The sequence below is a fragment of the Theropithecus gelada genome, chromosome 17 (assembly GCF_003255815.1).
Source record: "Theropithecus gelada isolate Dixy chromosome 17, Tgel_1.0, whole genome shotgun sequence".
Classification (NCBI taxonomy): domain Eukaryota; kingdom Metazoa; phylum Chordata; class Mammalia; order Primates; family Cercopithecidae; genus Theropithecus; species Theropithecus gelada.
The window spans coordinates 49,109,857-49,124,461 of NC_037685.1; the positions used below are offsets into that span (position 1 = coordinate 49,109,857).

The 14,605-nt window shown below is 48.0% G+C and overlaps 1 protein-coding gene across 1 annotated transcript in view; it reads left to right on the plus strand.

Annotated features, from left to right (window-relative positions):
* COL4A2 (collagen type IV alpha 2 chain) overlaps positions 1-14,605 on the plus strand; it is a 197,967-nt gene that overhangs the window by 38,402 nt on the left and 144,960 nt on the right. Inside the window, exon 4 of the mRNA XM_025364401.1 lies at positions 12,053-12,133. Coding sequence (XP_025220186.1) covers positions 12,053-12,133 — 81 coding nt within the window. The remainder of the gene's footprint in view (positions 1-12,052; positions 12,134-14,605) is intronic.

Below are 14,605 nucleotides of genomic sequence, written 5' to 3' on the forward strand. Positions count from 1 at the left end.
GAAATATGTGATTAAGCATTCGGCTGTAGTTGAAAGAAAAAGAGACTTTGAAAGTGGAGGGAACAGTGGATGCAGGGGAGCAGAACCCCAGTTGGCGGGTCTCGGGAGAAGTGAAGCCTGCTATTCCTGGGAAGCAGTGGGGTGGAGGAATCAGAGGACAGCAGATGCTGGCTCCACACCCTCACCTTCCCTGTCAGTGCAGTTGAGACTCACTCAAACACACCAGCCACTCACCTGGTGAAGAAGAAAGTCAGACTCACATTGATTCACATCTTGTCCCCACCTGTTCTTTTTAACCCGATGTGGTCTCTCGACTAAAGGGTCAATACCAGAAGCACCCAGCTAGCTAAGTACCCACCTAGCCAGCCATTAGTGATTAACAAAAACATGAAGGGTGGCCATCTATATTAAGGGTAGAGAAGGAGAGGGGGTAAGGGAAGGTGGTTTCTGGCAATTGACCATTGACAGACCCCCAGCTGCTGTGTGGGACAGAAGTCACATGACTCAGATAGCAACACCCAGGCTCCCATCTTGTTCCGTCTCATCTGTGCCTGGGCAGGTGTACCTGGGCATAGGGGGACCACCTTCTGCAAGGTAGCTGGGGTGCGTGTTAGTTCTCAGAATAGTGCCACCTGTGCGTCCACTTCATAATGACATCAAGAAGATAGGCTTTGGGATCCTGCCCACACCCAGCTCCGGGGTGCTGCTGATGTATCCGGGCAGTCCCAGCCAGGATCCTGGGTTGCCTCCGTCACCTTCACAACCAGGGAGCCGGGAACCGGCCGTGAAGGCCAGTGAGAGGCGAATTTGGAAATGGGGAGCTTTCCTGGGGTACTGAAGGAGCAGCATCAAAATACTTGAAAAGAAAGAGAACTCTTTCTCGCTTGAGGCTTTTGAGGTGTGTTTCGTGTGTAACTCAAAGCCTTGGGAATCTGAGGCAGAAAGTCATTTAAGATTAACTTTTGGAATCCAGTGAATAAGACCCTATTCAAAGGAGAATTTAGCCATGGGTTAATAAATACATCTAAATTGCAATGAAAATAAATCTTCAGCAGTCTTGGCCACTGATCCCGTAGTCACCATAGACAGTATAAGGAGCAGTGGCTATGGCAGGGGTAATGGAACAGATTTCAGGAAGTAACTCAGAGTGAGAGAAGCAGGGGCACCAGAGCTCTAGTGACCAAGACATTCGAAGACAGGCAAGGAAACCTTCAAATGAAGGCAACTCATACTTCAACGGGACACCCTCCAGTGCTCTGAGATGGAGATTGCCTGCATTTCAGTGCCCTGTTCTGTGGCTCCAGCACCCTGCTGTATGCCCACTGCAAAGGCTGCTTGTCACATGTGCTGCCCAGCTCAACCCGGCCCCTGTGGTCGCTGTCCTGCCTCCCTGACTCCTGACGACGGCCCCACGCCCATGTCCACACCCTGGGTGTTTGCTGTGTAGGTTCCAGGCTTCTAGACCAGATGACTCAAGATGAGGCACCCGTGAGTCTCCACCCAGCACCTAATAAAACCACCCAATAAATGAGGGCTCAGCTCCTCCCCGGGTGAAGGCCAGAGTGCTCTGTTGACCAAGGAGAGGCCATGAAAGAATGGAGAGGGCTGGCTCTGGACAGAGCCTCATCCTCTGCGCTTATCATGGCTCACTGCCAAGTGCGAACACCTGGGTCCACGCCTCCGCATGCTGGGCCCTTGGGCACGCCTGCCTTCCTCGCTGGTGAGGAGGCGCATCTCAGCGCTGCTTTTTGCCTCTAGAAGGGCACTGAGTGTGAATTCTGAAGAAGTGGCCAGGGCAGGGGACGTGTGTCAGGAAATGGCAAGCCACCTGTCCTAGCTCAGCCAGATGGCCCACCTGTCTTCACCTGAGGCCAGGCCCACCCATGCTCTGAGATCATCTCTAGCCCAGGATGACGTATTTCCAAGGCAGCATTGGCTCAGACTACATTGTCTGGGCTTCAGCTCTCATTCATGTGTCAGGAGTCTAGGCCGGGGAGCCAGGTGTTGGTGACCTTTCAGCTGGAAAGGCTCATGGGGCTGAATTACATCCCCAAACCCTCACAAGTGCCCTGCGGAAGGGTGCCATCATCCTCCCTTTGTGCAGAAGATGCTGTGGCTCTGAAGGACCAGTCACTTCTCTGCCTAAACTCTGCCCTTTGTCTTGCCCTTTGCCACATCATTCATGTTCCCGGTCGGCCCCTCACACCTGCTCTTCAGCTTCCCAGGTTCTCAGCAGTTCCCACCTGGGGCCCCGCCCGCCGTTCCTCCACTGTCATCCAGCCTGCTTTAAATGTCTCAGGATGACTAATGTCACTGGGATGAGTTCTGGCCCTGGTCTTTGGCCCACCACACACTGCATGCCCTGGCAGTCAAATTCCTGACTTCTTTTTTTTTTTTTGAGCCAGTCCTGCCCATCAGGACCCAAGCTCCAGCACTAAAGTACAGCTGTCAGAGGTGGCCCTGCCAATAGCACGCTGTGTGTGGAAAACACCAGACGTTAAGCTGCCTGAGGAGAAATGGAAGGTGGCCCAGTTGGCCAGTCATTGCTTGTTAAAACGTATAGGTGTGCAGATACGAAAACACGGGGCTTGTTGCTGGTGACTCACGGGAGGGCACCGAACGTCATGCCTCCTGGTTATGTCTTGCCGCCGTGTTGAACCAGGACGGGGAATGATCCCATTCCTCAGGTATTCGTCTGGGAGACAGTAAAGGATTGCTTCCAGACAGGAAGGACGTCTGTCTTCCTAAAGAGTGTCTAGCCCAACTCTCGTTGAACTACTATCATTTCTTTCTGGTTCTCTGGTTCCAGATACACAGCCTGAGCTCCTCCTTCCTTCTCTGAGTCTCCCAGTTCCATGAGGACGCACTGACGCAGTCCTAACTGCTGGCACTCACTGGCACTCCATCATTGTACGTGGGGGAGCACCCTGTCCTTCAGGCATTTCACCATCTCGAGCTGGTGACTAGTTCAAGCCCATTCTGTAGAGTGAACACATTTATTTAGGATGCCCTTGAAGTACTGTTAAACAAAGGAAGCTGAACTGGCTGACTTTTCTGCCCGGCATATGGAGAAGAAGGATTTGTTCTGGGTGGTGCAGCTGTGACCTCCACTTCCTCTTCCATATACCTTGCCCTGCTAATACCATGTTGGAATTGTTTCCTTAATTTCTAAAGCTGCATGTGCGGAAATGGCTTATATTTCCTGTTTTGATAAACTAATAGAACTTTACTGAGAACCTTGTTCCCGAATTGGCTTTCTTTTCTTTTGGCCTCTTTTTTGATTAAAATAATAATTCTAAAAGTCCGGCTTGACTGGACTTGTGTCAAAGACGAAGAATTGTATAGATTTTTTTTTTTTTGCCTTGAAATGATAACTTTTTAGCTTTTAAAAAGATGATAGCTTTTTAACAATAGGCAGTGTTGATGTTGTATGTCACTTGGCGTGAGTTATTCAGTATTCCTCTGTGGAGGGAATTCGGGTTCTGTAAATTCCCTTCAGAGGATGGCTCTTGTTGGCTGGAGGTAAATTGGCTTAAAAGACTTCCTTGGACAAGAAGTTTCTTGGAACATGTAGAGGACAAAATATTCTTTGTTTTGGGACAGATGAGTTTTGTTCTTGCAACTTCATATAACTCGATTACTGCTCATTTTCTATGTGCAAGCTGAGAACAATCACCAGCATTTTTTTTTCATTCATCTACATGGCATCCGCTTTAGACGATACTCATGTCTGCAGAGGGCTGGGTGCATTCCCATGGTTTGTTCCCTTGCTATACGTTGACAGTTTGCAGTGGTAGTAGAGAAATAGCTAGTCTCAAAGAGTTTACATTGTTTATATGTTTTGTTTTCTGGCATTCAGGTTGTCACTTAAACCTATTTTTTTAGTGTCCTAAATATAAGGACCAATCTGCCATGAAGAGGAGTGACCTTGGGCAGTTTTCTCCACGTTTGGAGATGGGGCCATTCCTCAGACACTCCGAGGAGGACCCTCTTTTCCCAGGTGGCAAAGGAAAGGCTCTCCCTCCGCCTGGTGGCACAGGATCCTGGTGAAGGCAACACGGTACTCTCTTCTCACTGTCATTGGGTCACTCACAGAAGAGCCAGGGCAGCAACCGGGGGGGACCGGATGTCCTCTTAATCCTGCAGCTGCCATTCTTGATCTCTGCTCCAACTCCACTGAATCCCATTGATAAATGACGGTCTCTGCTGGCAGCCAGGGAGCGGGTGACTCCAAGCAAGAAATTCTCCACTCGATCTTGATAGGAGCCTGGTTCAAGAAACTAGAACCTGGTTTTCCTTAAAGGGTTCCATGACTTTTCTTCTTCCAGAGGTAAAAGACTTCCCAAGGAATCTAGATTGTGCATCTAGAGGGATTTGATGTCTGTGGTAAATCTATCCATGCAAACAGCTGGATTTTCATATCTTCTTTTTTTTTTTTTTTTTTTTTTAATTGAGACTCAGTCTCACTCTGTCACCCAGGCTACAGTGCAGTAGCACGGTCTCGGCTCACTGAAATCTCCATTTCCCAGGTTGAAGTGATTCTTGTGTCTCAACCTCGTGAGTAGTTGGAATTACAAGCGTGAGCCACTGTGTCCAGCTAATTTTTGCATTTTTAGTAGAGACAGGGTTTCACCATGTTGGCCAGGCTGGTCTTGAACTCCTAACTTCAAGTGATCCACTGCCTAGGCTTCCCAGAGTGCTAGGGTTACAGGCGTGAGCCACCACACCCGGCCCCGTTTTCACATCTTTCTAAATGTAATGATGGAGTCTTAAATAAGACTCCAAGGAAAAGAATTCCCATGTAAGAAGTCAACCAAGAAATCCCTCGCTCAAAGATTCCCATTCTGCACCTGGAAAAAATGTCTGTTGCATTCCAATTGAGTAGAATGTAATCTAAGGCTTCTGGAAAACACATCTTACGCCTTTACATACACTGCCTACTGGCTCCTTAACATTTCCAATTCCTGTAGTTTTGAATTGGCACGGCAATGCTGGCTACCAGTTTCAGAAGAGGAAAAAGAAGAGCTCTAGAAGGATATTTTGAATTTTAAAAGAATAGAAAGAGAGAACTGCATTTTTTTTTTTTTTTTTTTGCATTTGGAGGGATTAGAGGTTCAGCGACTGAGTCCTCAGGGTTCAGAGCCGCCCCAGATGCAGCGCAGGTCACAAAGGTCAAAGCAAGGTCCAAGGGCCATCACTTTTCTAGGACAGACAGGCCAGGGGTCCACTGAGTCATGGAACATGCTGAATCTGTAACAAATCCTACCTTCTATTGCACCCAGGGTGACGGTTCAGTGGTTTCCAGCTTTCTTGCTATCTCTAGACAAAGCCTGTTTTCACAATGCCCGTCTGACCACCCAGCGTAGGGCTTTGCAAACCTCAGCGTGCTAACCTGGAAGTCATGCTACAAAGTAGGTTCTGCTCCAAGAAAGGTGGGGTGGGGCCTGCATGCCTCACTAGCTCCAGGGTGATGCTGATAGGGCCTGTCCACACAGCACGCTTGCCATGGCGGGAGCCAGCTGGGAGAGCAGCTGCCCTTCAGACAAGCACTCGTGACCTTTTTGACTTTGTGTCTAAGTCCCTGCCTCTGATCAGTATTCCTCTCTCTCTCCCTCTTATTCCCTCGCGTTTTATTTGTGGTGCGACTTCCAGGTAAATCTTCCTCAAACTCTCTATCCAGTGTCTTATTTGCTACCTGCTCTCTCTCCTGTTTCTTTCTTTCTTTCCTTTTATTTTTTCTTTTTGAGATAGGGTCTTGCTCTGTTGCCCAGCCTGTAGTGCAGTGGCACAATCTCAGCTCACTGCAACCTCCACCTCCCAGGCTCAAGCCATCTTCCCACCCTAGCCCTCCAAGCAGCTGGGACCACAGGCGTGCACCACCATACTCAGCTATTTTTTTAATTTAATTTTTTTTTTTTTTTGGTACAGACAGAGTTTTGCCTTGTTACCCAGGCTGGTCTTGAACCCCTGAGCTCAAGCGATCTGCCTGCCTTGGTCTCCCAAAGTGCTGGGATTACAGGCGTGAGCCCCCGCACACAGCCTTCTCTCTTGCTGCTTTGCTGCCTGTGACTCTCTCTACCCTACTCCTCCCTTGACAGCATGGGTTTTGTCCCTATGAACTGGTGCAAGAATGGCCCGTCCTTCATCTCTTCCTTGCAGCTCAGAGACTTTCGAGTCTACTGTACTTCTTAGGTTTAAGCTGCTTTGGACTCTCTTATTTCCTAATATTTATAATTCACATTTATTTTCCATGACTATTCCTTTTGGTTCCACAACACTAAAGGTGTCAAGAGCTTATCAGACTTAGCAGCCCCTTCCCTTTGTCTACAGTGCCTCTGCCAGCTTCTTTAATTCCTTTATCTTTCTTGAAGAAGCAGATAAGTCCAATGGGGTCTGGCCTCCAGGTTGGTGTGTGATGAAATAGTTGGCAAGGTTTGCTGAGAGAAGTCATGATTCATCCCCCTAGGCAAACTCCTTCCATGATTTGGAATTTAGGTTTGAAGTTTCCTGGCCATGCGCCTGGGAAGCCACTGAGCTGGCTGTCAGCTGAGTAGGGACTAAGGATGTTCAACTCTGGGTACCGAAAGCGGCACTAGATTGAAGGAGAGTTCTGAGCTGCAAGTTGGGGTGCACAGCAATGTTGGAGCATCCTGAAAGTCATAGGAAGAATGGGCTTCAAGTCACTGCAGTCAGGATGGTCCTGATTCCCTGATGATGATCATGATGATGATGATGACGATGATGATGGCATGAAGTTGGTGCCCTCCCAGGCCTGGAGGTTAGGGGTAGCCAGTCTGTCTCTGCTTTCCAGCTGTGAGAGCTTCAGGCTGTCAGGCAGGGAGGTTGGCCTCTGGGGGTAGGCATAGAAGGGGTAGTGGAGCATAGCAGAGCTCTAGGGCACAGGCCTGAGCACAGCCAGTCCTCTCTGTGAACACGATAACACAATACTTAAGGACCCACACTCTTCCTTATTTGCTCTCTAACCATCCTCTTCTTCGCAGCTCTTACCAGAATTTAAATTATGTGGGTTTAGTTTGTTTACTTATTTCACCTTCTTGTCTACTTGGTCACCTGCCACAGGGCAGGAACAATGTCTAATCTTCCTCCTGCTGTATACCCAGAGCCCAGCACAGTGCATGGCTCAGAGGCAATTCACATCAGTGATCGTGAGTGAATGAATTTGTAAAGTGAAAGGTGGATGAAGGACCTCCCAGCCCCTTGCCCCTTGTCATGTTACTTTGGAATTGGGGATGTGAGGTGTCCTCTCACTGGTGTAGTTGAAGGAAGGTGCAGGATACGGTTCAGGTTCCTCGGTGGTCCCAAGTGCCCTGGGTAGGGAGGTTCTGTGTGCCTATGAGGAGGTAAGAGTCAGGCATTCTCTCGGGAGTGGGGTGCCCCCACCAGCTTTCTCAGGCCTTCTGGAGAACTGGTCCCACCGGGCCTTGAGTCCTTTCCTGCCTTGGGGTGAAGGACACCCAGACAACCGCAGGAGTTTGGCCAGCAGGACTGAGCGGCTGTAGCATGTCCCAAGAGCCGGGAGCACATTCCACACCTACAGTGGGAGCTGCAGGAGCCTCCTGGCCCTGGGAGCTTCAGAGGGGTCCGCAGCCAGGCACACCTGCAGGGGGCCTCAGTGAGAGCTAGACATTGGAATTGCTCTACGCAATTGCTGCCTTGGAAATTCAGACTTGAGATGAGAAATCAATGGAGGATTGAATTGATGTTTCTTTTATGAGTCTGTGATTGTTGTAAAAAGAGGCATGTCAAGTGCTTGGTGAGACCCATGAAGGATTCTCTAAAAAACACTGAGGCGAACCAGACCTTATAGGGAAAAACGGGCCTCATGGAGACTGAAGTTACAAACATGGACCAGGGCCAGTGTTTATCATGAAGGGGGTGAACAGAGATTTGAGGAGGGTGCAGAGCGGGAGGAAACTCATCATTTTTATTAAGGGGTTGACAAGAATAGGATCGCGTCTTGTCTTTGACTTGCGTTAAGCAGTAAAATGAAGGGATAGGCTGGAGGGCTTGGAGCAGGGTGGCAGCAGGTACGTGCAGTCAGTATGCCTCTGCTGGAGGGAGTGGCCAGGCCACAGACATGGGACCCCACATAGCAGTCCTCACACTCCTCATGTGAGGTCCTCAGGAAGGCATTTGTGTCTCGAGACTGTTTCAGAGACCCATATCTTCTCAGGGGAATGCCAAGGCTTAGGTCAGAGACTTGTTCAGTTTTTAAGAGACTGTCTGGAGCACACACCCTGCCCTAATAAGTCAATATTTCTGTTCCTCCTGGAGGCCTGACATTCCAAAGTGTGGTAGTTCGGGCTCTTGTAGATGTTGGAATTCCTAAGAGTCTTTCTGGAGGACAGGTAAGATGTCAGTGGGAACACACATACACACATGCACGTGCATGTGTGCACACACGGCTAGCATGTCCGTGGAAACTGCCTTGGCTTGGAATGAGCAGGGCTGCCTCTCAATGAGGTATTCCTTCCCTCACCATACAGCACCGGAGCCATCGCTATGTGTAGAGAAGTGTTACTGGGAGGTATCTTAGTCAGCCTACAAGCCCTAGTTCCAAAAGTAAGAATGCATCATTCAGTTTTGAGTGGGTTGTGAATAACTTGCTACAACTAAATACAGTGAATATCCTCAACCTAGAATAAGGAGTCTGTTAGATCAATTTGAAACCATTAAAATCACTTCAACCTTTCATTTAGATAGAGGGATTTGGCAAGTGGCTTGAAAATCAAAATTAAAAATAGCATGGGAAACAGCAGATGGAGAATATGAGTTGATGCGTTACCCTATAGACCCAGGAGGCCCGCCTGCCCTTCGCAGACAACTGGCCAATGAATTATTGGGTCAACTGAGGACCTCTGCCAAGCGCCTGTCCATGCCTCCCTCGTGTGTGGTAAAAGGCATGAATGCAGCAGTCCATCTAGACTTGAGCTTCGGTGCTAAACTTTCTGGCTTAGTGTGGAGTTGGATTTCTAGAAATCACATATTCAAATCATGGGTTTTATGAGCCCCATTACAGATAAACATTGAAGCCATTAAAAAATTGGCAAATACCTAGGATCCTATTTTAAGGGCATGAGAGGATTTTATATATGTTTACTTTTACACCATAAACTCCAGCTGCCTCATTACCTCACTCAAGACAAAAAGATAAAAAGATAACTGAAAAGAAATGTGAAAGGCTTTCAAGGTACTGTTTTCTCTAAAGGGTTTGGGACTTTCCAACTTTTGGGGTTTTTTTTTAATGGTAGCGACTGATGCATCAGATACTATATTAGGTAAAGAATTATAAGAAGAACGTAAAAAAATGTGAAACTCTCAAATGAGACTTCTCTAGTAGAAAATTGTTAGTTAAAAGAAAAAAAGCAAAATTACCCATACAAAAGGAATGTGGAGTCATTGCTGGGACCCGAGGCCAACTCTGGCCAGGAGGTTTTGGGTCCGAAGCTTACGTGTCCTGCCCACCTGCCCTGGACTGTCCGGAAGACTCTGCTGGGCGGAAGTGGCAGAATGGGCCTGGCCGTGCCACTTCACCTCTACATGGACATTCAGCTGGTGGCAGGAGTGGGGAAGGCTCCAGCAGACCCGCTATCACAAAAAAACTTACAGAGGGAGTCCCCAAGTGATAGTCCCGTTTAGTCATTGAAACTTAACTCAGAAGAGAGTGAAAAGGCTGTGGTAAAATACAATTTGCTTACATTGGAAAGGGTTCTGTCATCTGGTAAGTTTTACTTGCATGATAAGGTTTGAATCCGTGAACACCAGAAGCCAGCCTTGTCCAGGGTCCCTTGGGTATGACTGTGTGATAATGGGGAGGCTCCAGACAGGCTGACAAAGGCTGGCTGAGGGTGAAAAGGTAGATTAAGATTCACCTGTGAGACACTGCTCACCTGTGTGTGTGAGGGATGGCTGCAGTAGCTCACCTGTGTGTGGGGAGGGCTGCCCTAGCTCACCTGTGTGTGGGGGAGGGCTGCACTAGCTTACCTGTGGGGGAGGGCTGTACTAGCTCACCTGTGTGTGGGGGGAGGGCTGCACTAGCTCACCTATGTCGGGGGGGGAGGGCTGTACTAGCTCACCTGTGTGTAGGGGGAGGGCTGCACTAACTTACCTGTGTGTGTGGGGGAGGGCTGCACTAGCTCACCTGTGTGTGTGGGGGAGGGCTGCACTAGCTCACCTGTGTGTGGGGGGGAGGGCTGTACTAGCTCACCTGTGTGTGTGGGGGAGGGCTGCACTAGCTCACCTGTGTGTGGGGGTGAAGGGCTGTACTAGCTCACCTGTGTGTGGGGGTGAAGGGCTGTACTAGCTCACCTGTGGGGGAGGGCTGTACTAGCTCACTTGTGTCGGGGGGAGAGCTACTGTAGCTCACCTGTGTGTGGGGGAGGGCTGCACTAGCTCACCTGTGGGGGAGGGCTACTGTAGCTCACCTGTGTGGGGGTGGAGGGCTGCACTAGCTCACCTGTATAGCGGGGAGGGCAGCACTGGCTCACCTGTAGAATGAAGGTTGTACTAGCTCATCTGTCGGGAGAGGAGGCCTGCGCTGAGGCCCGGCTGATCAGAAAGGGGAGAAAAGAGGGTCACTCTGATTGCCATCATCTCAAAACGTTTAATACTGTCACAATCCGAAAGGAAGAGCTAAGGTGCTTATCCAGTAGCCCAATCTCCAAGTCCATCTTTGATCTGAATGTTGAGATCAAGGATCAGAAACACCTTTTTGCCCCATCGGGATTGTCCATCCAGGGAACTCCCTCCGTTTCCCACTGACTCACTTAGGGCTGTATCTGCTTCTCTGAGGAAACGCTCAGTGGGGTCACCCACTTGCCTGAATAGGTCCAGAGAAAGCCTCTTCCCGGCATTCCTCCTCCTGTCTGAGCATAAGTATGTCTCACAGGGCGAAGGGGAAAGGAAGTGGACTTACTCTGCCAACGCCCCTCCGTTGAAGTCGAAAGTGGTATCAGTGGTGCAGGCGAGGGTTTGGCATCCTACCAGATGCACCTGCCAGTCCTGCCAGTCCCGCTTCCTCACACGGCCCTCCCTCTGATCACCATGATGTCTGTCCCGTGAGGGAGCCACCGTTTGCACCAATGCCGCCTCCTCCCCTCCATGGTGGTCCACTCCTGCCCACCTCTCTGGGTTCCTCGCAAGCATTTTCTCCAGGCGCACGCTCCACATGTCCAGGCAGAAGGCAGAGCTGCTGCCCGTGCCCCGGAGTTTCTCATGCCTGCCACAGGCCTGCTCCTTCCTGATTCCTGTCTTCACATGGATCCGGATTCTGGGAATGTTCTCCTGATGCTGGAGGTCCAGGACTTTGCTTGGCATCTGGCACTTAGTGGGCACTTTTTTTTTTTTCTGAGACAGTCTCGTTCTGTGGCCCAGACTGGAGTGCAGTGGCATGATCTCAGCTCACTGCAACTTCCACCTCCCGAGTTCAAGTGATTTTCCTGCCTCAGCCTCCTAAGCTGAGAATACAGGTGCCTGCCACCATGTCCGGCTAATTTTTGTATTTTTAGTAGGGACGGGGTTTCACCACGTTGGCCAAGATGGTCTCGATCTCCTGACCTTGTGATCCGCCCGTCTTGGCCTCCCAAAGTGCTGGGATTACAGGCGTGAGCGACCACGCCCGGCCTAGTGGGCACTATTTAAAGGCTCATTGACCATAGAATATACAGCACCAAGGGTGAACCCTGGTCTCAACTGTGGACTCTGGTGACGGTGATGCATGCGGACTCAGCGATTGTAACCAGTGTACAGGTTGGTTCCAACCTGTGCGTCTTGGTGCAGGATGTCGATAGTGGGGAACTTCAGAGGTGGGAGAGACAGGGGTATATTGGAAATCTCTGGACCTTACACTCGATTTTGCTGTGCACTGAAAACTGCTCTAAAAGTTAGTCTATTTTTTAATAAAGCCTTATTGAATGTTTGGAATGAATAGTTTCTAGAGTTGGAAGGAATCTCAACAGATGATATTTTAATACATGTCGTAGTTGGCAGTGTTTTAGGTAACTTTTCTTTGCCTTGTGTTTTATTGTTGCAGGGTGTGAAGAAGTTTGATGTGCCGTGCGGAGGAAGAGATTGCAGCGGGGGCTGCCAGTGCTACCCTGAGAAAGGTGGACGTGTAAGTCACAGCATTGCAATAAGTAATATTATCCTCCTCATACAGTCATGCCTCGCTTAATGACGGGGATACCTTCTGGGACACATGTGGCTGGGCAATTTCGTCATTGCTTGAATATCCTAGAGAGTACTCACACAAACCTAGGTGGTGTGGCCTACTACACATACAGGCTATGTGATGGAACCTGTCACTCCTAGGCTACAAACCTACACGTAGGCAATTGCAACACAGTAGTATTTGTATATCTAAATGCAGAAAAGGTACAGTAAAAAGATTTAAAATGGGACTCCTGTATAGGGCGCTTACCACGAACAGCGCTTGCGGGACTTAGAAACTGCTCTGTCTGCATCAGGGAGTGAGAGGTGCGTGGATGTGAAGGCCTGGGGCGTGACTGGCACCACTGTAGACTCCGTAAACGCTGGATCTTAGGGGGCCCTAAACTTACGTTTTCAATATTTTTCTTTCTTCCGTAATAAATTAACCTTAGTTTACTATAACTTTTTTACTTTACAAACTCTTAAACTTTTTAAACTTGTTGACTCTTTTTGTATAACACTTAGCTTAAGCACACATCGTACAGCTGTACAAACGTGTTTCCTTTTTCTATGTTCTTATTCAATGATTTTTCTATTCAATTTTTTTTTTTTTACTTTTTATACTTTTTTGTTAAAAACAAAGAAACAGACATGGGAGCTGAGGCCTACACAGGCTCAGGATGATCACTGTCACTGTCCTCCACCTCCACATCTTGTCCCACCAGAAGGTCTTCCGGGTAGTAACGCGCATGGAACCGTCTTCCCCTCTGGGAACAATGCCTTCTTCTGGATTCTTCCTGAAGCATCTGCCCGAGGCTATTTTACACTTAGCATATAAATAGGAGTATACTCCAAAATAACGATAAAAGGTAGAGTATAGTAAATGCAGAAACCAGTGACACAGTTGCTTATCACCAAGTGTCACACACTGCATGTAAGTGCATGTCCACACTCTGATGCAACCAGGAACACAGTAGGTTTGTCCACACCAGCACTGCCACAAACATGTGAGTCATGCGGTGGGCAGATCTGGTGTCATCTTAGGGGACCACTGTCTTCAGTGCAGTCTGTTGTTGACCAAAAAGTCGTGATGCGGTGCCTAATTGTACTTCCATGTGAAATGAGAGTGTCTTAAATTGCCTGATTAAGTCATTGCATACTTTGCTAAGAAATTTAATACAATTGTATTCTCTTCCACTAGAACAAACAATAATATAATGCAAAATTGGGTCAATGTATACCACTTTCCTACAAAATTGAGAACAATTTTAATTTTCACAAGCATCTTTTCTTTCGTTCATTGTTCATTGTAAGTACATATGTGTGTTTGCATGTGTGTTTATATGTACATATATAAAGCAATGATGTTTTATACTTTTACATAAGCAAAAATGTCACAAAAATATTCTGTAAAGAAAAACGTAATTAGTTGCATTTATACTGCAATGTAGTTATACAAACTAGAGGGTACTGACAGTTGTATCATTGCTAACAATTCTCACTTTGAAAATATTCCCTGAATGTCTTTTATGTGGTCCATCTGATAGATAAGTAAGAGGAAAAAAGAGTACCCCAAATTATCACTATTACATCATTACAGAATTTGAAATATTGCCCTAATATTGGATTTAGTATGTTCAGTCAAAGTGATTTGTCTCTGATTCTGTTGCCTTTAAAACTGATGCCTTTAAAACTGAGTCTTGGTGTTACGTGGTTTAAAAATTATTATTTATATGTGCACGTTTAAGTCCATCTTGCATCTGCGAAGGTGTAAGGAGTAGCATTTTGTTTTATGACACAGCCTCCTTGCCTTTATTCCCTGGACTCATGCATCTGCCCTAGGACTCATGCTTGTCTACACCTTCGTTTGGCAAATGCCAGGTTGTCAAGGCAACTGGAAACTCTTGCCTGCATTGCCCTGTTGTTGTTGGAATCAGAAATTATAACAGCCCTTGGGTGTCCAAATGAGTTTCCCCAAGTTGAATCCTGAAGTCAGTTTCTACCGTAGCCATTCCCCATCCTTACCTGCCAGGAGGAACGACCCTCTGCTGGAGCTTGGCCTCCGGGGCTGGGGTGCGACGCCGCTGCCTCCTCTCCTGTGTCCGCTCGACAAAATCAAGCAGCCACAGTTCGTGATAGGGAACCTCTTTATAAATGCTGTCATCCTATTTGCTGACCTGTGACCGATCATTATTTCACTGTCAAAAATCACAACTGAGGAGGCTTCCTGCCCCTTGGATCAAGGCTCCCGTCTCTCCACCTGCTGCGTTCATTATTAGTTGCAATTCTCAAAGCAGTTATTTTTGTTTGGGTTAAGCATTCCTCTGCCTGCAGTGGGGACTTTATGGTTTAGAAATTGCTGGTTGAAGATCGTTTATCAGCACTTAACAAGGCTAACTGATTTTTAAGTTTATGGAAGCCATTTCACGAGATGTAA